This window comes from Mustela putorius, unplaced genomic scaffold, assembly GCF_011764305.1.
Source record: "Mustela putorius furo isolate JIRA1106 unplaced genomic scaffold, ASM1176430v1.1 tig00003909_pilon_pilon_pilon, whole genome shotgun sequence".
Classification (NCBI taxonomy): Eukaryota; Metazoa; Chordata; class Mammalia; order Carnivora; family Mustelidae; genus Mustela; species Mustela putorius.
In genome coordinates, this window is record NW_025422057.1 from 22,347,928 (window position 1) to 22,374,857 (window position 26,930).

A 26,930-nucleotide genomic window follows, 5' to 3' on the forward strand; every position below is an offset into this window, starting at 1 on the left:
TTTCCCAGGGCAGCGTATAAGCTGAAAAGACTGTCCCCACGTCAAGATGCCCTGGGGACCTCACATTCAACTGAGGGATTCTGTGCTGATTCACAAGCTCTCCTTACAGAAACAACGGGTTTCTCTGTTAATCTCTGGATTATATACATAGACATGAGTGATGCGTGTGATGACCAATACAAGATAAAGGAAAGCAGAGTGCTTTTGAGAAGCTGGGGAGCCTTGGAATTTGACTCAGTGACAACAGTTTGGGTATCTAACACTGAACATTAACTGTTGTCAGGTCTGTGACTGCTTTTTTGGATTGTCTCATTCAGATCCCACAGCAAGCCTATGTGGGAAGGTGTTATCATACTCACTGCATTCTACAGATGGCACAGCCAAAGCACAGAAAGGCAGAGTCACTTACCTAAGATCATACAGCTACCGAAGTATCAAGTCAGGAGTCAGACCCAAGCTCTGTGGTATCTTGCCTTTTTATGACTTCTCTCTGGTGGAAAGAACCATTTCCTGGGAAAGAATCTCATGTAGTTTCTAAGGGTCCCTAATACTACTTCACAGGGGACAGGTAGCAACAAAGATGAAGGAGTAGAAAGAATAGGCAGAATTATCTGTGCCTTAGCCAGTCTGGCCTATGGCAGCTGCTCTCTTCTTAAACACTAGTCAATATATAAAACATGATTTTCCTCCCAGATTTTCTGAGAATATTCATGGCTTGTGATCAGTTCATTAAAAACCATCTCAGCAAAGAGAGATTCCATATCCTCTGTGGGTTTCCTTCTCTTTGTAAGAGTACATCTTTATTGAATGGCTTTGCTGTATCTAGTATTGTTATATCCATTCTTAAGAATATTGAAAAACACGGGCTATGAATGCAGCCCTCTAGGACGGTCACCCCTGTATACCAAACTTCTCTAGAGTCTTGGGTATGAATTAAGCTCTCAAATCCAGAAAAAAAAAAAGTACCCTGATATATGTCACTGGCTCTGTAATATCCCCCTCAAAATTTGAGTCCACTTCTCATTTGAATTTGATGCTCTTAATTTTACTTTGAATATAACATCTGGCTCTTGCTACCATACCTAAGGCCAGTTTTTCAGAAGAGTAGGTACATTAATGCCAAGCTTCTGATGCTCTTTGAGCAACAAGTCTTGAAGGTGCAGGAGAGACCAAGAGGTCCCCACTACATTCTGATAATTACACTTCAGTGTGATTAATGCAGAAGTAGGCACAAGATTCTCCAGGTTGGTGTAATATTTTGTCATTTGGGGACCTAGGATTATGCCTCTGTGTCTCATGGCTCTGTGTCTCAGAGTTCTACTGTCTCCCATAGATTTGCTTCTCTCTGTGAGGTTGGGTTGGGTTGGGTTGGATTGGTTGAGGCAATGCCCCTTTCTTTGTCTCCAAGTATTGCATACAGACCACTCTGTGTAGGCTCCATCTCTTGTGTGTTCCAATGAAAAGTATGAGTGACCTGAGGAATCCACTGTCCCACAGAGTAGTCAGACATACGTGTTTATTTCTTCCTCAACATATATTTAACTAAGTTCCAATTTTATATTATGTACCTTTCATCCAAGACATATTCGTTTTGTGGCAATATGTGTTTTAGGTTAATGAGGGCCTCCACTGTAACAAGTTTTAAATAAAAATCTAACTGCATGAAAAAGAAAACAGTAAATATTTTATATTCATTAAAAACAAAAATAAAAAAACAAATGAGTGAGACCCTCATTTGTTGAATTCAGCCTTTATTGTAACAATATTTTTAGCAGCCCCCATTACATTGTAAATATTGTTAAGGTACAAACTATGCCATGCCTGGTCTTAGCCCTAGCCTCTCTTCTCACTGTGCCCAACACGTTGATAGAAACTCAATAAATGTGTGTGGATTTGGATAGGCTTCCCCAAGGAGTGTAGAGATAAAGCCTGAACTTAAAAGGAAAAGGCTCTTGAAATTTGAATAACATCCAAAACATTCTGAAGTCTTCATCTGAAATCTAAATCCCTTTCTTTATTCTGTACTAATGCATGTCCTAATTCTAACCTAAGACTATCAGTGAAAACCTTGCTAAAATCAGAGCAAAGGAGAGAACTTCTTATTGACAGAAAATAATCAAAGGCTAGATACACTGAGGCTAGCTTGTAACTCCATGCACAATAGTATGTAACTGAGTCAAAATTTTGCCGATTTGACATATGCAAGAAATGGAATCCCTTCCTGCAAATAGGATGTGAGGCCACCCTCCATATCTCTGGGACAGAAATAGCTCTATAACACAACTCCTTCAAATTCCCACAGCTTGGCCCACCCTTGTTCTACAGAACCACATAATTCTATAGAAGCTGATGAAAAGCCCCATTGTCAGAAGCTGCATCCTTGCTGTTTTCAGGGTTCTCTCCTAATGTACTAAATGAGGGAACCCTCATCAGAAGCAACAAGGCAAAGCAAACAATATTTCTTCCATCCCAGACTCCCTCATTGTGGTTGACCCAAGAACACACCTACACACACAGACACACACATTACAATTAGGCATCACCGTTTCCTTGAGGGCAAAGAACAGTTGATCCAGAAACCAATCATGAGGGGAGAGGAAGTCTCCATAAAGGTAAATCTAACTAGCCAAACATTTCAAATACATCTGAATTTTAGGAGGCCAATCAAAAGTATTTTGCACTGAGATCCAGGTATCCAATGAGAGATGATACCTCTCTGGAGACTTGCTTAAGATGAATGTTCTCTGGACCACTAATGAGCACCTAATGAGCCTATAGACTTTCAGTGTGATAACTCGGCTTCCTGGCGAAATCCTGTGTGAGAACCTGAAGGCACGGGATGGATGGCAAAGGGCCTAATCAGTCTTAAGAACTCAACAAAACCGATTTGGAAGACATTCATTTGAGAGGACTGCTAGGCAGAAGTAGTGTCTGCATGTTACAGAAGATAATTAAATCTGTTTTAAACAGCTGTAAGAATAAAGAGATGCAATTCGCTGCATAATTTAAGACTTTTAAATTAAATCTGAGGCAAGGGACTAAAATTAAAACTTTGATCTGTATCTCATTGTCTTAATACTTCAATTTACATACAAAGACTGGAAGTTAATAAGGAAAATTCATGATTATAACTTCTTCGGTGAGATCCAACTCCAAAATGTGAAGGCTGTGTCCTCATTAAATGGATTTCAATGATCTGTAATTTCACATACATTGAAAGACTTATGGCAGCATAAATGTAACCACAATGTAATAACACTTCATAAATATTGCAGGATGCTGCCAGCCGTTGGATGGTGGAGAAGATGACTCTCGATACAATTTGCAGTGAGACCCTCATTTGTTGAATTCATAAAAGAATTTGACCTACTTTTTCATCTGGGGAAAGATTGGGGCTTTTAGAAACGGCACAAAGAGTTCGCAGGCGCTATTAAGTCCAGGCAGGTATCCGTTTTCCAAGCCAGCCCAGATCTGACTCCGAAGCCTGGGCTGTTTTCTCCTTCCACACAAAGGAACAGGAGCTGATTTCAATGAGCCATGGAGACTTAAGAGGCTTTCTCATGTATTATTCCGTACTCCCACTCAGCTTTATTCTCTTTGACTCGAGCAAGGTAATTGAGCCACTTCATTTCTTCTCCCTTGCTGCTTCGAGTTACAAAGGAAAAGAGGGAAATGAGGCGGGCAATATAGGTCGTCTTTAGCCAGAGGCCTCGCATCTGAAGTTCAGGTTGGCTTAGTTAGCCACTCTTCCTAAGGCTCCACTTTTCTTCAGTTCTGGCCCACAAATGTTGGGGTGTCGCTCTTCTTTAGAGTTTCAGGGAACCGGAATTTGCCAAGAACCTTGTTCTGCCTTGATAAGCAAGGAGAGGACCCTGGCTCATTATCGAGAGTTTCAGTTCAGGGCACGTCCCAACGACTGGGGTCATCGTCTTCACGTGGGCAATAGTCTTCAAATGGATTTTGAGGGGCGCCTGGGTGGCTCAGTGGGTTAAGCCGCTGCCTTCGGCTCAGGTCATGATCTCAGGGTCCTGGGATCGAGTCCCGCATCGGGCTCTCTGCTCAGCAGGGAGCCTGCTTCTCTCTCTCTCTCTCTCTCTCTCTCTCTCTGGCTGCCTCTCCATCTACTTGTGATTTCTCTCTGTCAAATTAATAAATAAAAAAATCTTCAAATGGATTTTGAGTCTCGCAGCCTATCTGCTTTAGGCCCCACAACAGTGGTGCCCCATTTCATCTCCTTGGGTGGTCACCACCCCTGCATGTAAGAACTTCACACGACCATACAGGTTTGGCAAGTGTGTGACTTCTCAGGGTTTCTGGCTTTGCACTTTGCCTCTTCCATGACTCAAGCCTTATCAGCTCTCCTTAGCGTGACCTAGCATCCATGTGCAATGGAAAAGTCTCCACCCCATGGCGGACAGCACTCAAATAAGCTCTACCTCTTCCTCTGAGAGCTGAGATTATTTTAGCTGCCTGAAGGGAGCCTGGAATGTGAGTGGATCTTCAATACTGCCCAAAGCAAGAGTAATAGAATTATAAAAGTAGCTGGTCACCTCCCTTGGGTTTGATGATTGGGATCATGATCATTCCACCTCTCTTTGTAAGTAATAAAATTGAGCTTGAAATATGAATTGCATTTCAAAGGGCGTGTAACTCCCGGGTTACTGCCTGACGTCTGTAGGACACCTGGACTCTAGTGCCCCTGTAGAGGTCTGCAATGTCCCTGAGATCTCTCAGAGCCTAGTAATTTGGAAAAGTGACGAAGTAACATCCAGGGCAAGAAATCATATATCCATTTCATAGATAAGATCTTATGACTTGGTTAAGTCTAGCAAGCGATGCTAGATATGGAAGTTTTAAAAGCTAGCTAGAGATTTTGAAAGCATAACATAAAACAGACTAATGATTCCAGTGGGGGTGTTGTGTGTGTGTGTGTGTGTGTGTGCCCCCATGTGCTTCTCATTGGTTAGCGTGGCATTTACCAACCTAACGTTGATCTCCCTGAGTGGTAGGATTATGAGCAATTTGGATTTTCTTTTTCCTCATTTTATGTATTTCCTACATTCTCTTTGGAAATTTTCCATGACTTTCTCTCTCTCTCTCTTTTTTTCTTTCTTCTAGTTGAGCTAACATATTTCTATTACATATTTTACTACTAGGAAAAACCCATCGCCTAGGCTGATTCCTAAAGGCATCTTCCCACTTAAAAAAAAAATCAAATTTTGTTCGTATTACATACCTGAATGTTTTACTTTTAGAGTGATTTTTAAAGTTGGTCAAAAACATCTTTATGATTTTTATTATTTGGTGCGCCATTGTTTTCCTACCCAAGGCTGCTGAGCTAATTCCTAAGGCCACTATGTAGTGGTAACAGTACAGTAATGTCCTTTATTCCCTAAAAAGTGTTTTCAAAACATAATGGGTCAAGGTTCTGACCCCTTTCTACCATAATGTCTAGATGGAGTAAAGAGGGCTTGGCTTATGGTTATTTATCTGCTTACACAAGCCAAATGTCTCTTCAGCCTTATGGTATTCTGTTCCATTCTAAGCCAGACATCTAGTACAGAAGACATAAAAAGGGAATGTGGAAATTTGTTGTTCATTCAAACACATGGTGCTGTGGCTCATTTGCAAGTAAAGGATTAAACCATTTTGTGATGTTACAATTGGAAATTCTTGGTCTGAGTATTAGATCCTCAAGTATTTGGATATTTCGTGAGGCAAGTCCCAAGGCGCTGAGTCCTCAAGGAAGGGGTCACCCATCTGCATGTCTTCCAAGAGAAGGTGAAATATGTATCCAGGCAAACAGTTTAGTGGGTACATAATCTGGTCTTCTGGCATTACTGACCTTGTCAGACCAGAGATCTCTGGTGAAATGGAAAACCCCGTGCTCACACTGCCCTTACCGGTGTGAATGCCCTTCCTCCACACCCACCGCTGCCATTTCTTGCAAGAGGCTCGGGGGTCAGCATCTTCAGAGAGGTACCTGTGCTTTAGATAACCATCTCTGAATAGGGGAGAAGCGGACTCTGTAATCTGCAATTATGCCAATATCTTCCTGTTTTGGGATTATGTCCAGAGCTCAGTTTTGAAGCTGAAGAGAAACCCATGAAGCATGACCTGAACCAAATATTCAGGAAGTACTTTCCCAGCTAATGTAGTGAGGCAACCTCAGCTTTCAGCAATGGTAGCACCTCTCAAAAAGGATGCCAGAGAGAACCAAGACTTGCTTGGGAACAGGACATAGAGCATTTGCAACTACCTTTTGCCATAGACTGGTGTTGTCTGTGCTGGAAGGACTCAGTTTATCCTTATAAAAGGGAAGGCTCGACCCAATTACAGCAGCTGATTTTTGTTTAGAGTCCTTTCATTCTTGGTTGAATATTCACATTGGCAGGGTCTCCCCAGACAGGCTTTCCAGCTTCCATAGTGTTTTTATAGAGCCTGGCATATTACACCAGGCTCCTCTTATATCGCCACTTAATGGAGAATTTGATCCATGTTGGCATTCCTCTAAAGGGTTTTAGCTAAAGCTTACAATAGCTTTCTGGTTTCATGTGTGAGTGAATCCATTCTTCACAAGCACCTATTGGGAAGGAGCACAGTAAAATAGTGGGAGTGCTGACCTTGGAGTTAAGAAGGGTTTGGTTCAAACTAGTCTTGTGACTCTAAGCAAATTTTAGCAGTCTTTTAGGGTTGAAGATTAAATGAGATCTACTATGTAGAGGGTAGTTATTATTTCTACCACAGGAAATTCTCAAGAAATGTGACCACCAGGAGATGTTCTAGAACAATCTTATTTGCATACTTTATATTAGAAGTCATATATCATTGTTCACTCTTATTGAATTAACACAAGGTGGGTTAGCATTTCTCCCCATGAACTTCTAAAGGTGACGAAATCTCTTCTTTGAAAGCTCATTGTACCACAGTCATATCTTTTCCTCTTTCTTGTCGAGATTCGACTAACCTGAGTCTAACTAGACCTACCCAGAATAGGCAAAGCACAGGTAGATTACTGTTACTTTGTGCTCCCCACTCTACTAAATATTCTTAGCCTCAAAAAGAAAAGGCTGGGGCGCCTGGGTGGCTCAGTCATTAAATGTCTGCTTTTGACTCAGGTCATGATCCCAGGGTCCTGGGATGGAGCCCCACATTGGGCTTCCTGCTCAGCAGGAAGTCTGTTTATCGCTCTCCCACTCCTGCTGCTTCTGTTCCCTCTCTCACTGTGTCTCTCTCTGTCAAAAAAAAAAAAAAATATATATATATATATATATATAAAATATATATTTTTAAATTTTATTTATTTATTTGACAGACAGAGATCACAAGTAGGCAAAGAGGCAGGCAGAGAGAGAGAGAGGAGGAAGCAGGCTCCCTGCTGAGCAGAGAGCTCGATGTAGGGCTCCATCCCAGGACCCTGGGCTCATGACCAGAGCCGAAGGCAGAGGCTTTAACCCACTGAGCCACCCAGGCGCCCCTATAAGATCTTTTTTAAAAAGGCTGAAATATCTAATTTCCTGTCATCCAATGCTGCTTTATCATTTTTTTATCTTACTGAGTGGTCAGAAGAGCATTAAAAAGAACAGAAATCTAAGACCAAAGTTGGTCGTCTTCCATCATCAATCTGTTGTCAATCTGTGTTACCTTCTGGTTACTTCTCATATACTTAATCAATATTTAAATATTAATTTACAGTAATGGTAGAAATAGAATTTGTGTTTTGCGTTGTCGCTTGTGTTATACCCTACTCCACCCCTCCCCCTTTTAAATCTGGCGAACTCGCTACTTTCCTTCACTTGCTCCTCCCCTCCTTTAATCCCCAAGGCTCGTCTCTCTCTGCCCCTCACTTCACTTCACCCCTGCCCCAGGGGAATCAGTGTTATCAGACTGGGTTCTATTTGCCAACACCTTTATGCTCATACAGACTCACACATACAGTACATATACTGTTATCCACTGCGTCTTTATTTTTGTTTTTGTTTTTGACAAAAAAAAAAAAAAAGGGGTCGAACTAAAGTCAGTTCTCTACAATGTCGTTTTTGGTACATGAACTTTAAGATCACTTTCAAGACTGAGTTCCAGTGAAGCCTGAGGCAAGTCTGAGCTTAGCAGGGGCCAGGCTCTGACATATGAGCCTCGGTTTCTGTCTGCATTGAGTCCATAATGCCTTTAGGCGTGTCTCAGAGTCTCACTTTTGGATGAGGCTGTCAGCGTTGAGTTACTATAGCGTTTGTCTTCCCACTTTTCTCTCAAGCCATATTGCAGGAACTGATAGGTTCATACACCTTCCATTCCTCAGGTTAATCTTGGCTCCTCAGTGGCCATTTGATATATTTGTTTTTCTATTACCAAAGTCAGCAATGCCCTTGGAGAATCCCTATATGGATTTCAGGGGGCTTTTGGGCTTTTCTTGGGCACATCTTTGGAGCTAATATTCTCAGTTCTGTATTTGTATCAGAGCAGGTGACGAAAGAGCAGAAGATCTAAAAAATGTTATATGGTAGGCTAGATAGTTGCCAGCCCAGGGGCCATTCAGGACTGATGACTTGTGATTTACTAAATGGAAGCAACTCTCAATTATATGGTGCATTTTCCTGACTACTGAATTATGAATACCTATTGTTCCCCGTACTCTCTGTCTTCTTTACGGCTTGAACACAATACCGCTTCACCAGAGGGAAGGCGTGGGAATGCAGTACGCCATTCCCGCCAATCCATCTTTCTATTTCTAAGCAAAGCTGTTGTCAGAGGGAGAAAGAGTCAAAGCCGGGGATGGAGTCTAACAAGGAAAGAAAGCGGTCCCTCGTCTTCGTCATCACCTTTCTGTAACCCTGAAAGGCATCACAAGTAACTTTCAATTAAAGAAGCTCACCGAGGAGTGCGCTGCATGGATAAAGTTAAACCCCAGATCATCTTAAACCCTTGCTTCGGTCTCACGCGTGGGGGGACGGCAGGCATCTTACTTAACCTGCCAGCGCCCAGTTCTCCTGGGGGAACCAATCAGAGCACTTCTGCCCTTGCTGTCTCCCTTGGAGTCCTCACAGCCAACTGAGATAATACAGAAGAAAGCACTTCGAGGAACAAGCAGAGGCACAGTATTCAAAAGGTACAGAAGGGACAAGAGAGGCCTGCAGGCACTGGGTTAGGTACTGAGGGCGCAACCGGGAAGGGCGCATCTCAGCACTTAGGACTTTATATAAACTACTTGTGTGTTATCCAGCAACTGGTTTTCCTGCAGAAGTTACCGAATCTTGACGATGTGCATTATAGAATGATTGTTTGTAGTTGTGTATCGGTCGCTTTAAAAAAAAGTTCTTTTATTGCTGGCTTTTACTGATGCACCTTTCACACTGAGAATCCTAAAACATCCTGGGAAATGATCGCCCCCATTCCATAGTGGAATGAGAATGGCATTAGCTTGTAGTGGGCTGTTCTCATCTTCAGGTGGACTAAATGATGAGACAAGCTCATATTCAACAATCCAATCCCAAGGGCCTTAACCTTTGGTGCAGCCCAGCATCTGCTGGGAACCTTCCCAGACTGCAGCAAACCAACCGAGCATCTTCCCCAAAGGGCTTGAGTCAAGAGGGGACTCTTGGGCAGTAGCTGGGCATCAGTGCGTTTTTTTTTTTTTCTTTTAATTTCTACAAGAGGTGCTGATATCAAAATCTGAGATTCATTGGTTTCAAAACCAATAAACTATGGGAGTTAATTTTGACAGGAAGGTACATGTAATTTCCTGTTGCAGCTCATATTTCAATCTACCATCACCTACCCTGAGCTACCCTCTAATTAACTTCCCAGAATAGTTGGGCCTTCTTCCAATTCACCCTCCATATTGTAACCAGAGTGATCTTTTTGAATTAAAAACATCAAAATTCCATCTTCTGCTAAACCTCCTGCTTAAAACACTTTAGGAGCTTCTCACTACTCTTTTTTTTTTTTTTTTTTTTATGATTTTATCTATTTATTTGACAGACAGATCACAAGTAGGCAGAGAGGCAGGCAGAGAGAGAGAGAGAAAGAGGAAGCAGGCTTCCTACAGAGCAGAGAGCCCAGTGCGGGACTCGATCCCAGGACCCTGAGATCATGACCTGAGCCGAAGGCAGAGGCTTTAACCCACTGAGCCACCTAGGCGCCCACTTCTCACTACTCTTAGGAAAAAAATAAAAATCAGAAACTCAGCCACAATTCCTAAAATGTCATTTTTCTCCCCTTCAGTCTAGTTTTATAACATGTTCCTACTGTGTCTTTAGCTTTGGCTTCTTATGACTGTACTACTCACTAACTGCCACAGGGCCCTTGCACAGTTGATTCCCTCTGTCACCATTGCCTGGACTCCTTACCTCCATCTTGCTCACTCCTATCCTTTGTTTGGTTAAGTTATTTCTTTCCTTAAGGTCATCTTGGCTCAGATACAACTTCTCGGAAGATTTCCCTGAAGTTCTCAAACAGATCAGATTTTTAGCTCTCTACCTCTCCCTACTGTACAACTTACAACACTGTGTACTTTCTTTCATATCATCCCCTGTAAAAACTTTTTATTTATCTGTGATTATTTCATCTGTCTCATTTAATAGTCTATGCTCAGACCACATCTGTTTTGCTTTGTTTGTTATAATTTACTTACCATCCTTTTCCCATGCCACGCGTGTCACAAGGTAGACACTCAATAAATATCTGCTGGTTGGGTGGTTGGTTGAATGGATGAATGATGGGAAAGCCAGTTAAAGCAGGGCAAGTGTGCCTAATTGTGGTGAGCTAGGACTAGGCTGTCTTGCCTTTGCTCTGTTTCTTACTCTCTGAAGGGAGTTTTGGCATTCCAGTCTCGGATGGCAATTTCAGCCCAAGGAAGTCAGAGGACTATGACTGATGAGCCCCAAAGAGATGCATTGACAGCCGTGTTAGGTTTATGAAGCACCTGAGAGCCTCTGAAGGCAAAAGCATGGCATCTAGTATGTTCCACTTGAGTGGGCAAAGCTTCACAGCAGCAGGGATGAAATCTGCTGCCTTGGCCCCTTGGTGCCCTTGGTATGGAGGACCAAGCTCAGGGGCCTGCACTCACATCAGGGAGAGTGAGAGTGAGAGTTAGAGAGATCTTCCTCATACTGGACGGAGTATCCTAAAAGCATCACTCCTCTGTGAAGGCAGCCCTACTGACCCGGGCGTCCCAACACTGTGGCTCTCTTCTTCCACCTGTTCCGTACATGGGGAACACTGTCATGAGTGGATACTGAGGAACACTTTCAGGCCAAAAGACTGGCATGACGGACAGTGGACATCCAGACAGACCTTGAGAGGAGTTTTCAGTCGTTGGAAGAGGTCCATGTCCAAAGGCCCACAAAAGCAGAACGGTGAATACGACAGAAAGGGCAAAGCCGGGAGACTCCAGCAAGGACGGCCCGAGTCAGACTTTTCTCAGGTGTGTGGGTAGCTGCTGTCACTTGTGGGGACTGAGGTAGAATCAGCTGAGATGTTGTCTCTCCTCTGTGCTCTTGCCAATGGAGAGCCTTACCTGAGGCCCACTCTGTCACCACGAAGAACCCTAAATCTCTCTTTTTTCTGTCAATCTCTCTCTCCCTCAGTGCTCTTCCCTCCCTCTCTCCTCACTCTCTTTCTTCCTCCCTATTTTCCCTCCGTCCTGCCTCTTTTCCTCCCTCAGTTCCTCCCTCCCTCCCCTCCCCCTCTCTCTCCCTCTTTTTCCTTCCCCTTCACTCCTCACTCCCAGTCTTTCTCAGAATTTATATTGCTGTTTTCTTTCATGGTTAACCCAGTTAACCCTAACTATTCCGGATGCTTTCCTCAGACACTTGTCCCAGATGATGTGAGTGGATTTTAAGGTGGTTCCTTTCTCTGTGCCCATACCTAAGACTGGCTGGCAGCCCCTCCGCTGAAAATCCCAAAAACCTGAGAACTGACCAGAAACCGCACCGAGAAATTGACCAGTCTGATTGGTGCCAATGAAGGACAAGTCAGCAAGAATGGTTGACATTTATATTTATTAGCGAAGGGACTTGAAGTAATTGCGCTGTGTCTAGGCTTGTGGATCATTTGTCTTGTAGTTCCGAGTGGAGTTTCTTTTTCCCGCAGGAGGGGAGAGTTCTTGCTGGTGTCTTCCGTGAGAGTTAGCTGCCCTGCCGTGTGCTGCCCTGCCGCGTGCCCCCCGCACTATGCTTGGCTGGGCATAGATCAGAAGAGTAGGTCACAGAGATTCATAGGATTTGAACTGCTTTTCCTTTCCCTGTGAATTAATCTTTTAAATGTCAGCATTTTAAACTTGGCCTTTTCAAAAAATATGATACCATATGAACCTTAGTTAATCGAATTTTTTTTTTTTTTTTTTTTTTTTTAGTTCAAAGGGTTTTAGTGTGTATGTGGTTTTTGTAAAGTTGGTTTTTTGTTTTGTTTTGTTTTTTGGTTGTTTTGTTTGTTTTTTGGGTTTTGGGTTTTTTTTTTTTAAGTTTTTTTCCCCTAAAAATGGGAAAAGCTAACAAAACAAACAAGAAAACTTGACAAAGGACAGGCTGCATGGGAGGAAAGCTGGTTTTTGTCAGTTGGGTTTAAGACACTTTGTTCCTTAAGAATCTCTACTATTATTCCCAAAGTGTTTTCTTACAGGTCTGGGATTTTAGCAAGCAGATCTTTATCCTCTCTCTCCTTGCCTCCCACTGGGAAATTTAGATCTATATGATTCTGATCCAGCTATAAAATGGGGATTGCACATCCTTCACAGCTGTGTGGTTCTGACAGTCGTTGATTTGGTCCAAAATTTTACGGAGGATTCATCAACTCACATGTCTTGTAACAACCCTTTGAGTGAAGAGAGTAAGGTATTATTGTGCCCATTTCATAGATGAGGTAACTGAGACCCAAGGAGGCTGAATGACTTGGATGAAGTCGTGTGACTTGTTATTGATGCCCTGGACTCAAGCCCAGAGGGGAGCTGTGCTTTCTCCCCCTCTAATGAATGAAATGCAGGTCCACGAGATGGGTTCAAATCCTAGGTCTGCCCCTAACTAGCTGTGTTAACCTTGAACAGGTAATTAAATCTTCCTTAACGTCAGCATCCCTACCTGTAAAGTGGACAAATGTGGCCTGTTTTTCTCTCCCAGCTAAGATTCTATGAAGAATAAAATGACAACCATTTTTCTAGCACAAAATACCGAAGTGTAAAAGAATTAACCATCATTATCTTAAATAATAATAGCACTGAGCTCAGGTGAGACAAGGTGTCTTTTAACCTTCCTCTAACATGACTAGGGAACCATGAATGAGACGGGGGACTCAAGGGTCCTGAAAACCTGGGAACAGGTCCAAAACCATGAGGGTAGGCTGAATCTTTAAAGCTGTGTGTGTACACCTTTTACTCCTGGGGATAAGAGTATAAACAGATCCCTCAGAGAAATTGCCTCTTAAATTAGAGCTGATTGTCAAACACTTAGTTTTCCAAATCTTGAAACTTTTGGTGGTGGATGCCCTTCCGATTTGGAGAACATCCATCTTGGTAAGCTCCGGTCTGCCAGGCAATGTCACAGGGATTCTGTCTAATGCAGACAGATGCTCCCAGCTGCAGGAGGGAGCCAGAGTCCGCCACGAGCGCCGAGCCAGGGAGCGGGACGAGCCCCAGCCCCTGGCACAGAGGCGGCCAGCTGACCGACTCCCCTCCTCTGACGCTGGGCTGTTTTTCAGGGTGACGTCCAGAGGACACTCATCCAAGTGGACTTCGGTGATGGCATTGCGGTGTCTTACGTCAACCTCAGCTCCATGGAAGACGGGATCAAACACGTCTATCACAACGTGGGCATCTTCCGAGTGACGGTGCAGGTGGACAACAGTCTGGGCTCTGACAGCGCCGTCCTGTACTTACATGTAACTTGTATGTTATTACTGTTGTTGGTTTATGACATATTTCAAATATCGTGTCCTTTGATAGTATAACTCAGTGTTTCAGGTCTAGAAGCAGCTCACCAGTTACCTTTAAGGAGATGGGGAGGGAGGATAAGAGAGCCGAGTGGGAGAAAGTAGAAGGAAAATCAGGGAGCAGAGCTTGAATAATCCTAGCATTTGTGTTGCTGCAACTTGTTCTCATTGGACTTACTGTGCCTTTTCTAGGCGCCTTTGAGCCCATACCCCCTGTGGCTGGCGACTGGCGGCTGGCGGCTGGGCCGAGCTCTTGGATTGCATATGTTTGTCACCTTTTTTTAATTTTTTTTTTTTAAGTCAGAAACATTTAAAAACAATTCCCACATATGGCTTAATCCAGTACATTGAGAATTAGCGCGAGTGATGGAATTTCTACCCATCTGATTGTTCTCCTCCTCCCATGATATGTCCTGCTGTAACTTTTGCTTTTAGACTTTTGCTTCTTTCTAAAGGTGTTTCCTGGGCTCTTATCTGTGCTGTTCAGTCTTAGAGGGAAGGCGGTGTCAGGCGAGGGAAAGAGCTGCGCTGAGAAGTAGTTCCTGGAAGTGTTGAAGCATCTGTCCCATGGAGGAATGTGGAGGTGTGCTAAGTCTGATGAGGTCACAACAGCTCCTAAATTCTGTGTCAGGCAAATGTGCACCACGAATGCCTCCGGTGGCAGGTGTGTGGGTGTCCCCAGACAGGCTTGCGACGTGTTTAGGTTGCTACAGAAGTGCTTTGCTTTTTTTTTTTTTTTTTTTAAAGATTTTATTTATTCATTTGACAGAGAGAGATCACAAGTAGGCAGAGAGGCAGGCAGAGAGAGAGGAGGAAGCAGGCTCCCTGCTGAGCAGAGAGCCCGATGCGGGACTCGATCCCAGCACCCTGAGATCATGACCCGAGCCGAAGGCAGCGGCTTAACCCACTGAGCCACCCAGGCGCCCCAGAAGTGCTTTGCTTTAAAACGAAAGTAGCTACGTAGAGCCCGAGTGATGTAATGGATAAGGAGCTGGACTTCTAAAATGGAAGTAGTTCCTTTTACGAATGGCCTTGTCCGAATTAATTCTAAATTCTAGACCAAGAGCGTTAAGACTGGGCAGGATTCCATGCCTCCTACCTGCCTCTTGCCCACTGAACTGATCACAGAACATACCAACTAGAATCCTTTTTTCTTAAGCTGCTGTGGTCCAGTGGGAGGACAAGACTACGTAGGGATTCCCCCGGTGATTGTTCATTCCTGAGGATTCCTGTAGTATCCGTGATTCTCGATCTTTCTCTCCCACACACTCACGACAGAGGTGCTTTGAAGAAACGCTCCCTCTCTTCTCTGGGTTTAAGTGAAGTTTTACAAGATTCCCAGTCAGCACACGCACGCTTCCTGCCTCTTTTCAGCTTAAGTTTATTAAGCAATTACTATGCACCGAGCCTTGTGCTAAGCAAGCCCTTTGCATGTCTGATCTCACTTCTCAGGACAACCTGAGGAAGTCGGCACTATTAGAAACCCTACTTTATAAAGAACAGCAGGGGCCAGAGAGCTTGAATAATGTATTTGAAATTTCAGACCTGCTATCTGGCAAAGCCAGGCGTCAGACTCAGGTCTTTCCGTCTCTGGAGCACCAGCCTTTGATCCCCGAGGTCACTGTCCATGCTGTCAGTGATGCACCTTGTCCCCTCCACTCCCTTGCAGATTGTCCCAAAGGAGCAGGAGCAACTACATAGGTTCAAGGCACATTTCATAGGCTTCCTTTCTCCTGACTCAGTGGCAGCCTCCCCCCCCCTCTCCAGGCTGTCCTGCATGGACTTTCTGGAGTTCTCTCTTACTAAGGAGTAATCTTCCTTACTAAGGAATGGTCAGGAAATCTCTCAGAAATACATCACAAACGTTGGTCATTGGTAGCAAAACTAACTTAGAACACAGATGCCGGGACCTTGGCTGGGAATGGCCGCCGACCCAGCAGCCTCTCATTTTCCCTGTCTTATTCAGTAAGGGGAGGACTTTTGTTTGAGAGCGGCTCTCCTGAAGAATCACAATAATTTTAGTCCATATCTTGTGTATGTATGAAACGTCGACCGCACTCTAACCACATGTGAATGCGGATTTGAAATGCCGCAGCTTCTCGGTCTCCGTTTCTCGGGTCCTCCCATAGATCACCCACACCTTGGTCTCCCGGCTGCCCCTTTGGGTTCATCCTCACCCCAAGACATGATCGTATCCCTTGAGGGCTAGCTCCCTACCCTGACCCTCTGCTGGGTTTACTCAACCCTGGAAAGGAAAACAGCAGAGAGATCAAAGGTTGCTGAAGCCAGGACTTCTAAAAGAAATAAGCTTCACTTTTTACTTTTTTTTTTTTTCTCCCCCTCCTCATTAGCCTCGTTGAGTGGCTCAGCAGTTTGACTTTCCCCTTAGTGGCACATGCTTTGTAAGGGGAATTTTTTATGTTCTGGTTCTAATTTTGTTAGGCTCATCCTGGGTTCAGTGTTTGGACAAGCATACCTCCTATAATGGAACCCCTCTGCAAGCCTGACTTTAGGCATAAGAATTAACTGTTTTGTACTAATTCTATCGAAGCAAGACTCTGCCTCGCCTGATGCCTCCCCTGTAGCAGGAATGTCTTTGGGACAGAGAAAGCAAAGATGGAAGGACTTTCTCTTTGACTCTATTTTACGCTCAGAGGACGTCCGAACAAGACCATGCTTGATTAACATTCCCCCACATCTCAAACCTGAAGGGGATCATGGCAGTTTTTGGTGCTACGGTCCCAGGTTCTGGGTCCGGAGCTGGTGGGGGAGGGGTGTATGTTTTGTAGAACAAACACATTGGACTGGGTTAGGAGTGGTTACATGCAGATACTGGCCTGAACTCCTGGCCAACTCACTCCATTTCTCTGAGCCTAGGTTTTCTCTCCTGTCATATGGGGAACCCTCATCTTGTTTCTCAGGTTCCTTCAAGCAGAATATGCTGTGATCTGTCAGCTAGTAAAGCTTGCTTCTCCGCCATCCCAAAGTAGCGCATGTGTTTCTACATAGGGGGTTCGCAGCAGCAACTCTTAGCTCAGTTTCCAAGCCCGGGCTCTGCTTCTCTCTCCAGTACCCCTCCTCTTTGCCTGGATTTCTCCCCCGTTGCCTGACTTGATGGCATTCTCTCTCCCTCTGCTCTCCAGGTCGGAAAGGAGATTTGATCTCAAATCAGAGAGTTTTGTTTTTGTTTTTTTAATGCGGGTTTGGAAGGTCATCAGAAACAAATGGAGATGATGTGTCTGCTCTAACGTTGCCAGGAGTGGGCCAGCCGTTCTCACTGAGAGGCTGGGTAATCTGTTGTAGCCTGACAGTTGGAAAGTCCTTGGGGATAGGATTTACTGTGCTCTTCGAGTTTGCAAACTAACGAGACATGCGGTGCAGCCGGTGTTCCCTTCAGCTGGTGGAGCAGAGGATAGAATTTAGAGGGCATGCAGATTTCTGCTCAGAAAACTACTCCATCTCAGCCAGTCTTGCAGAAAAAAGTCACTGAAAACTGTGCAAATTTGCAGAATGGGAGGTTTAAAAAAGAAAAAAAGAGAGAGACAGATTTTCTAGTTCTTCCCGAATCTTCCCAACTACTTCTGTACATAGGTGCCATTTGCAGAGATGTCTTTCTGTTCCTATCTTAGGGTAAAATGATGGTTTTCTTAAAAACCTACACAGCTTTGCAACTTTTCACGTGATTATCATTTGGTCCAGCAAATGTCAAACCCAAGTTTTGTAAAGTGTGGCTTTATGAGTCACGTGCCCCAGAATTACACGATAAAAATATAGTGTCCTAGACCTCATCCCAGACCTGCTCTCTTGGAATTTCTAGAGGTGTGGGTCATCATCTGCCTTGAACAGATTAGCATAATCTTTATGCACTTTGAAGTTTCAGGAACTCTGTTTCAGGATCTCATCCTTTGAACTACTTTTACTTCTTCTAGCAGATTTTTAACATTTCAGACAAACAGCCATGTAATGCACAAACAATATTTAATTTGGTGGACACACACACACACACACACACACACACACAATGTTCAGCTTCACAAACATCAGCTGCTTTCTGTAGCACATTAGGGCTAAACTGGGAAAGAGGGAGACCCAATTAACACAAGTTATTTCCCAGTTCCCTCACCCACCTGGCCTGGAAGATTCATATGGAGTGATGCAGCGCCACCTGCCGTCCCTTTTGTGCATCACAAGCACCTGTCTGTGGGAGCCCCATCTGCATGCTTGTTCAGCTCTGGATTTAGTGCAGCCAGCCAGCTGGGGGCCCCCAGGGGCTGGAGTGTACCTTCCGCAGCTCAGCGGGCTTAGTGCGGACTGCACGCTCTGTACACAGAAGAAATGCTTAAAAGATAGGCTTTGGGGCAGCAGGTGTGCTAAACGCATGAGAAGTAAATGAATACAAGAGGACAAGGTGGGAATATGAAAGGCAAACTGCGCACAAGTGAATGAACGTGTGATGTGTACACCTGCCAGAATGAACGCGTGCGAACACACGCATGCGTATTTCAGCGCCTACAAGCCGATGCGCTGTGCGTTCTGAATCCTTCTTAGATCTCATCGGCTCCCCCTCTTTCCCTCCATCTCTCCCCTGCAGCCACTCGGGCTCCCTGTTCTTGCTGTTCCTCAGACTTGGCAAACCAACGTCCCTCTCAGGGTCTTTGCACTTGCCCGCCCTCACCCTGGAGCATCACGAGGAGGGTGGGGGGCACTCCTTCCCTTTATGCAGGTCACTGCTCACATGTCATTTCTTCTGAGAGACAAAAGCAGTCCTCTCTCGGCTCCCCCAGCTTTATGTGTTTAGTGCCCCCTTCCCCAGTGAGACATGAATTCCGCCAAGTAGCAGGTGTCCCCAGCACCTAGAATAATGCCTGATGTATGGCAGCCCTCTGAAACTATTGAAGGAATTAACGACCACATTTCAGGGAGAAGGTTCCATTTCTGCTGTTAATAGGACCCACTGATGCCATCCTTCCTCTGATGTTCTGACTTAAAAAAAAATATATTCAAAATTCATATGTGAGAGAGATACAGAAAATGAGCCCCTTAGGATGGAACCGACATGCTTAAGAGAGCTTATTTAGTCCTTGTATTCTACCTGATCAGGGAGATCACCGATAAGGGGAGTCAGGAAGAACATTCCAGGAGCCTGATCACTGCCACTGAGACTCGAAGGTTAGCAGGTGCCTTGAGAGAGGTGTCTACCCTGAGGCCTTGGGGCAGCACAGGGCAGCACCTGCTGGAGCAAACCTAGTGATAGGGAACAGCAGAGCCATGTAAGAAATGAGAGCCTGTGTAAAGTGCACTTGCCAGTGCCGGGGCTATATTTCAGTGATGGGTAGATACTGACTCTTAGTAGCTATTTTGTGAAGATGGGAGCGATCTTTTGGAACATTTGTCACCCGGCCAGAGCATGGGCTTTAAAATCAAACTGCTTTGGCTCACATCCTGGAATCGATGTTTCCTCACGGTGTGACCTTGGGAAAGTCATTGTCCTCTATTTGTTTATCTTTAGTTGGAAATGACAGTAATGCCTATTTCGTGAGGTTATTGTGAGGAGGAAATGAGAATGAAAAGAGTCATTAGCAGAATATGTGACACATGGTCATCGCTCAGTAGATGCTGCCTTTTTTTTTTTTTTTAAAGCACATTGAACCATTCTGACTTATGAACAACTACTTCTTATCATATGCTTTATAAACCAGAAAATCAATTCTATTCTGTATGCAGGTCACTAAGCTTCTAATTCTTTAAAGAGAGAGAAGCAATAGGCAAAATCAGAAACAAGAAATTGTTCACCTACCCAACAAACATTCGATTACCAGCTACATCTCAGGAACTGTGCTAGTCTTTAAATTCAAAGATACATATGAAAGTCTCTTACCCTCCAAAAGTTTGATTTTACATCAATATGTGTTAACTATCATTATTAGGTAATGGGAATTTTAATTTCAAACAGGTAGCATGATCAACTTGGCTTTCTAGAAACATCATTCTCATCACAGCTTGTAGTATGAGAAGATGCATAGTCATTGCCATCTGTAGTATGAATATATAATATGTATACATGTAAGAATGAACTCATGTAAGTACACATATGCATACCTCAGAGCCTACAAAACAATATACCATGTGTCCTGAATCCGTCTTAGATCAGGGATCTAAGCTGCTCAGGCTTTCTTTCTATTCTGCAAACACAGAGAACCACCTCCCCCTCAAGACCTTTGCACTTGCTCTACCCTGACCCAGGAGTATATGTTTTATTCTGGGTGCTGAGGACCCTGGTACCTGGTGCAACTTGTTATTACTGCAGAGGACAGGCAGTAAACACACAGAGGGGGAGGGCGGATTAGCTTGGGGCAGGTTGGAGGCAGGAAGATAGGTACAGGAAGATAAGTACGGCTCGTGACAGTCCAGCTGTAAGAGCCGGGAAAGGTAGTGGAGGCGGGGCGGGGAGCTCTCGCCGAGAGACATTTTATGAAACCAAGTCAGTGGTTTTCAACATAGAATGGGTGACAAGGAATAAGGAATCCAGGTTGACTTTCTGCTTCTGGGCTGGTCCCCTGGATAAACATTGTTTTCCATTCATCAAGACATGAAGAATAGAGGATGGGGGAGAAGATAATGAATTTCTTAGGATCACTGGGCTCCTAATTGAGTTTCGAGTCGGGTGGGTGGTTTTTGAGTTCTGAGCATGTGCTTTATAGTGGAAGGTCAGCATGTGGATGAGAACACTCAGCAGAACAGTATCTGGAGGGAAAAAAGGCCAAAGTCCGTATCCTAGGAAAGCCATTTAAAGACCCAACAGAAGAGGCGGTGATTAAACTAGGTGGAAAGGTGCCAGTTTCTTCTCCACCTCATGGAATAATGATGGGGTGACAGACTTTCCCCACATTCACCTCAGAGAAAACTGTATTTTCCCTAGGAGAAGTGGCTCAAAGGGAAGACCAGGGGTTGGAGGAGGGGCCCTACCGATTCGCTCTGAAGAAGGGACTCACAGCTTTGTGGGTTCATGCGTCTGGCCAAGGCTTCTCCCTCATGGACCTCCATAGCTAGAATCATCCCCTTTTTCAGCTGAGCACATCCTGAGACCCACAGAGCTATCTCCTTGCCTATGCACATTTGGGCCTCGACACGCTGAACTCAACACTGAGCAGTTTGAACTGGGGTGGGGGGGGCGCGTTACGTATACTCGTGAAGAGAGATACTTCCACACGCTCTCACACACAAGCACACAGATTTACACATATACAGATCTTGAAAATCCCAGCAAAGAGTCAAGAACAGTCACATTTAGAATGGTGTGGGGGTGTGTGCATAAACCCCACCCCCAGCCCCCATGGCCACGCACATGGAGTCTGTGAGGGTTCCGTGCTCCTGGTTTCCCTCCGCAGATGCGACTTCTTGGGAGGACTTCGCATCTTTCTGGAAATCCTCGTTTATGCCTCTTTATTTATTTATTTATTTATTTATTTATTTAAAGATTTTATTTGTTTATTTGACAGACAGAGATTACAAGTAGACAGAGAGGCAGGCAGAGAGAGAGAGAGGGAAGCAGGCTCCCTGCTGAGCAGAGAGCCCGATGCGGGACTCGATCCCAGGACCCTGGGATCATGACCTGAGCGGAAGGCAGCGGCTTAACCCACTGAGCCACCCAGGCGCCCTATGCCTCTTTATTTAAAGAATTCATAAATTACTTGTAAGCTTTTAAGGTTTTACACATAAATAACTCGGGTTTTAGGCCTGGCAGAAATATCAGTAAATGGAAACTACTGAGACACAATGGGTCCCCATAATATCTTTTCTCCTAAGTAGGGAAAACCCCTTCTCCTCAGGAAGTAGGACTGTGATGTTTTGGAGGCTTCTAGAATGAGTATGTATTCTCTTCAGAGCAGGGAAGGGGAAGCCCAGAAGGCTCTTCCTTCTCTATCCTCGTCTTTTCTCTCGTGCCTCAGGTCCCCTGGAACACGTACACCTGTCTCTTCCTTTTGTCACCACAAAGAACAAAGAGGTCAACGCCACGGCAGTGCTGTGGCCCAGCCAAGTGGGCACTCTCACTTACGTGTGGTGGTACGGAAACAACACGGAGGTAGGTCCCCTCAGACTGGCTGAAGGTAAAAAAGGAAAGGGCTTGTGTAACCCAAGAGTCTGGGAGTAGTCCTGGCTCCGGGGACAGCAGGCTCATCGTGCCCCAGTAATGTCATCAGCGTGTTCCCTCTGTCGCTCTGTCTCTCTCTCACCACATCACCCCTGCCCTTCACCTCTGCCTTCCTCTGTGTTAACCTTCTCCAGCTGGCCTTCCCCTTGCAAAGGGCTTAGCAGCAGCCTGAGCTTTGTACTCTCACAGCTTAGAAGAGAAAACAAACGGACTTTCATAGAAGTTCTAACAGAAGTCCCGGAATGGAGTACTATTGACCAGGCCTTCCCAGTGCTCAGGGTAGAAGGAGACGTGTTGAAGTCAGCCTCCTTGGAACCACATGGACCAAGAGAAGGGGGAAAATGGTCCCCCAAAAGGGGGAAAAAAAATAGATACCAGACAGTCAAAAGCAAAAATACTTACCAGAACCTGGCCCCCAGATGGCCTCTTCGCTTGATTCAGACATGGCCACTCCTTTCTCTCAGCTTTACCCTTTCTGTTTTCCCAGAACACACCCTGTGATCAAAAGTCAACAGCAACTTCAAAACGAGCAGAGACCTTAAACTTCATTGACTTTAAGGCCTTCGTTTTTCAGATGGAAAAATCAGGAGGACACACACGAAGGGATTTCCTCCTTCCTCGTTCATCTGCTTCACGGGGAGGCCGGATCCAAGGCCTTCCCACGCCCACGTGAATTCTCCTTCCCCTGATACCAGGCTGAAAGCTCCCTTTTGAACTTTATCCATTCTTAAAGATTACAGTTTGCCTCCAAATGTCAGTCAAGGTGGTCCAGGCAGAGGCCTCCCCAAAGGGCAGTGGCATGATCTGCTCAGAACAAGAAAGCCTCATCTTCCAGGAAGGCCGCTCTCTTGCGCTGGGTGACTTAGCTCTTCAAAGAGAGTGCATCCTATCCCGATATAAATCTTTTTCTACCCCAGAGTTGAATGTTGGCTTTAACAGGAGTCATAATTTTGCCCAGGCCCAGGGAGGAAACCTCCCCCCCTCCTAGACCTCCTACTTGCCTGGCAGGGGAAGGAAACTCTCACGTCTCCTGCTAAGTTAACTTCACTGAAATGCAGCTTTTTAAAAATTTCTTCTGAAACTATCCATGTAAACGTGGCCTAAGTCGGGCCAGTGGCAGAGGAGAAATCCAAGTTATTTGCATAAAACGTAGTGTTGGAAGGGGAAGGTACTAAACAACTTTCTTCTGTGTCTCTTTTTCTTTAATGTTTTTTTAACCTGACAACAGAAAACCAAATTCTCAATGGATTATGTTGAGTGGGTTTCTTATGCTGGGCGTTAGCCTTCCCTCTGCTATATGGGGAGCTGGTTACATGAATTTAGATTTTTAAATTAATTAAGACAGGAAAGAAATGTTTGTAGGGAATGAGTGGAGGGAAGTCAATAGGCTAATCATCTCTTCCTCTAGGACCCCAGCGTCCGATGATATCACAGGCACGACTCCAACTTGTAATTTTTTTTCAGTCCTCAAACCACTGTCCAATTAGTACTTGTTTCCATAATAGCTACTTCCAGAAACTGCTGATAGGGCCTCTCAGAGGAGTCAAGTCATACAAGGCCACTTGTAGTCTAACGAGGACAGTTTGGGTGTCCATGTTGCTGTGTTCCATTGTAATGTTCTACGAATCGTACCCCCTAGAGATGACCGACAGCAAGCTTGGAGATTTTCAGTGACTGCCCCCTACATCTGGATTAGCATGAGCTGTCTATTTGGGTCTGATTTGAGTATTTCTTTGTTTTAAGAGACCTGCCAGTTATGGGTAGGCTGCAGATAGAGATCTGTTCCACCATGAAGCAAGGCCTGTCGATGACCCCAGCCCTGAACCAGGATGATGCCGAAAGAGAGGGTCATCGTCACAGGGAATGGGCAGAGCTCCTTGGGGTCATGGCTCTCATAGCTCCTTTCCAGCCCGGACTTGAGATGATGGGGAAGCGGCTGGAGCCATTTGCGTGGGGGCTCACCGGGAAGAGCCTCTGCTGACTTAAGTGGCTTGTTGGTGGCTCAGAGCTCGTGGCTGGTCTCATCGGTGACTGAGCAGCTGTCCCCTCACTCTGTGCCCTCTCCGGTTTCAGCCTCTGATCACCTTGGAGGGGAGCATATCATTCAAGTTTACTTCTGAAGGGATGAACACCATCACAGTGCAGGTCTCAGCTGGGAATGCCATCCTGCAGGACACGAAGACCATCGCGGTGTACGGTGAGTGCCTGTGTGCCTGCCCCTTTCCTGGCTCACCTTGCTTGGCCTCCCCAGGCTCAAGTGAGGTAGTGTGCTTACAGGCTATCAGAGGCCCCCAGGCCTCTACCCAGACTGCAGAGGGCAGTGGTGGAGAAAGAACTGAGTCAGCTCTGCTCTCATCCTCTGGGGAAGATGTGGTTCCCCAGCATAGTTATGGCCCCAAGACCCCAGGAGCGTTTACTGGTTTGTGTTTTGAAAGTGGCTTTTCTACCCTCACTCACCTGAAGTGTGGTAGGATGAGTTTCATAACATGTACAGCTAATTCATCCCATCTGGTATCTTGGTGGTGTTTGAATAATGAAAACCCATTAGAAAAGGAAATAGTTAATATTGAGGCTTTTTTTTTTTTTAATTTTATTTATTTGACAGAGAGAAATCACAAGTAGGCAGAGAGGCAGGCAGAGAGAGAGAGAGGGGAGGAAACAGTCTCCCTGGGGAGCAGAGAGCCCAATGTGGGGCTCGATCCCAGGACCCTGGGATCATGACCTGAGCAGAAGGCCGAGGCTTTAACCCACTGAGCCACCCAGGCGCCCCAATATTGAGGCTTTTTTAAAAGTTCAACTTGAAGAGTCTTGATGATTAAGAACAATCTACCAATATCTAAATATTCCGAGAATCTCTTCCTCAAATATGTATTATCAAAACAAACAAACAAACAACAGCAACCACAAGAAGTCTGCTTGAAGGGCGACAATAAGCAGATGTCACATATTGTCCTGGACTGAATATTAATTTGAACAAACATCAATACAATCTTCTAATCAGTTGGGAAGTTGAATGTAGTCAGTACTGCATGGAATGAAAATTTACTGAAGTGGAAAAGTAGGATCCCTGACCGCAAATGGGGGGTTACAAACAGTTTCCGCAAACTGATCTCATTTTGGTAATTTTTATCTGCACGGAAAGATGGTCAGGTATGCAGAGTGTTATTAGTGGATGATGAAAATGGGAAGTGTGCTCTTAATATTAAAGTGGTACCTCTGCATCATGGAAAATTAAAGTTTAAAAAAGACAGGAATTTAAAAGAAGACAGGACAGGTAAGTGCTGTGCAGAGAGAGCGGAGAAGACCAAGACTGAGACAGAGGGAGAGTCAGAGAGAAACTAGCTAGTGGTCCAATAATATCAATTGCCCCAGTCCCAGAATTAATTGGTTCTGATGCGGGTTTTGTTTTTCATTTCTCATCTGACCAACTTGACCTTCAAATTTAAAAAATAATTTACAAGGAACTTTGACCAAGTCTGAGGACACTCTTCCGTGCCTGCCCAGGAATTAGCTTCATAATGTGTCTTCCTTCCTCCCCTCTCCTGCCCATCACCCTCCCCAACCTCCTGCAGGAGGCTTGAGAAGCCCAAAGAGTAAGTGAAAGCAAACCAGGGCTGTGGTTTTCCTAACAAGGTCCTGTCGGTGAGGAGCTTGGTGGCCACAATGGAGAACTTTTGCTTCTCTTTCCTTCTGCATCTCCTTTCTATACTCTGGGCATGCACTAAATCTTCATAACAACCCTGGCGTAGGGGTGAGTGTGTTACTCCTCTCATTCATTCCTTCAGCAGGGCAGGTAACCTGCCCCAGCTCGTCTGTGTCGGAGCTGGGCCTCTAACCCAGCCTGTCTAGACTGCAGGGTCCATGCTCTGAAGTTACCCCACTAACCAGCTCTCGTGGCTGTTCCACATGGGCTCTCTGTTCTCTCTCTTCTTCCTGGAGGTCATGGGTGTCACTGGCAGGCACTGACCGGTGACCCATTGCCCTCTCACCAATGGCAGGCTTTCTTTCTTTTTATGGCTGAGTAATATTCCATTGTATGTCTATACTGTACTTTCTTTATCCATTCTTCTGTCTGTGGACACTTAGGTCATTTCCATATCTTGGCTATTGTAAATAATGTAGCAGTGAACGTGGAGATGCAGATCTCCCTCGAAGTTAGTATTTTTGTTTCCTTCTTACAAATATGCAGAAGTGGAGTTTCTGGATGATATGGTAGTTCCATTTTTAATTTTTGGGGAATCTCCATGGTCTTTTTCTATCTTTCATGATGGTTACATTTCAAAGAGATGACTCCAGGTTCCTGAGAAAGGCATTCCTGGTTTGGAAAAGATGTGTATCTCAGAAGAACAGAGAAGAGTTTTATAATTTCAGGTTTTGTAAAGTAAATGCTGGAAGCAAAGGGATGTCAGAGGCCTGCAGTCAGGAAGAAAGTTGTCTAGGGGCGCCTGGGTGGCTCAGTGGGTTAAGCCGCTGCCTTCGGCTCAGGTCATGATCTCAGGGTCCTGGGATCGAGTCCCGCATCGGGCTCTCTGCTCAGCAGGGAGTCTGCTTCCTCCTCTCTCTCTCTCTGCCTGCCTCTCTGCCTGCTTGTGATTTCTCTGTGTCAAATAAATAAATAAAATCTTTAAAAGAAAAAAAAAGAAAGTTGTCTAAAACTTACTTAAGCTGAGGGGAACATTAAGGGCCTTACAGACAGACTGAACGAAGGATTATATTTGGGAAATTAACAGGGGAAAAACTGTCCACCCCAAGCCACCAAAAGGACTGCAGGAAAGAAAATCTGGTTCATCTAGTCTGCATTGTTTCCCTTAATTTGCTTCAGGGCACAGGTTTGCTTTTAAATAAAAAAAAAAAAAAA

General features: G+C 44.8%; 1 protein-coding gene across 5 annotated transcripts in view; it reads left to right on the forward strand.

Moving 5' to 3' along the window:
• Positions 1-26,930, forward strand: part of SORCS1 (sortilin related VPS10 domain containing receptor 1) — a 511,420-nt gene that overhangs the window by 448,400 nt on the left and 36,090 nt on the right. For all 5 annotated transcript variants that reach the window (XM_045068616.1, XM_045068612.1, XM_045068614.1 and 2 more), the window contains exons 19-21: positions 13,690-13,876; positions 21,870-22,003; positions 24,146-24,269. In XM_045068616.1, coding sequence (XP_044924551.1) covers positions 13,690-13,876; positions 21,870-22,003; positions 24,146-24,269 — 445 coding nt within the window. The remainder of the gene's footprint in view (positions 1-13,689; positions 13,877-21,869; positions 22,004-24,145; positions 24,270-26,930) is intronic.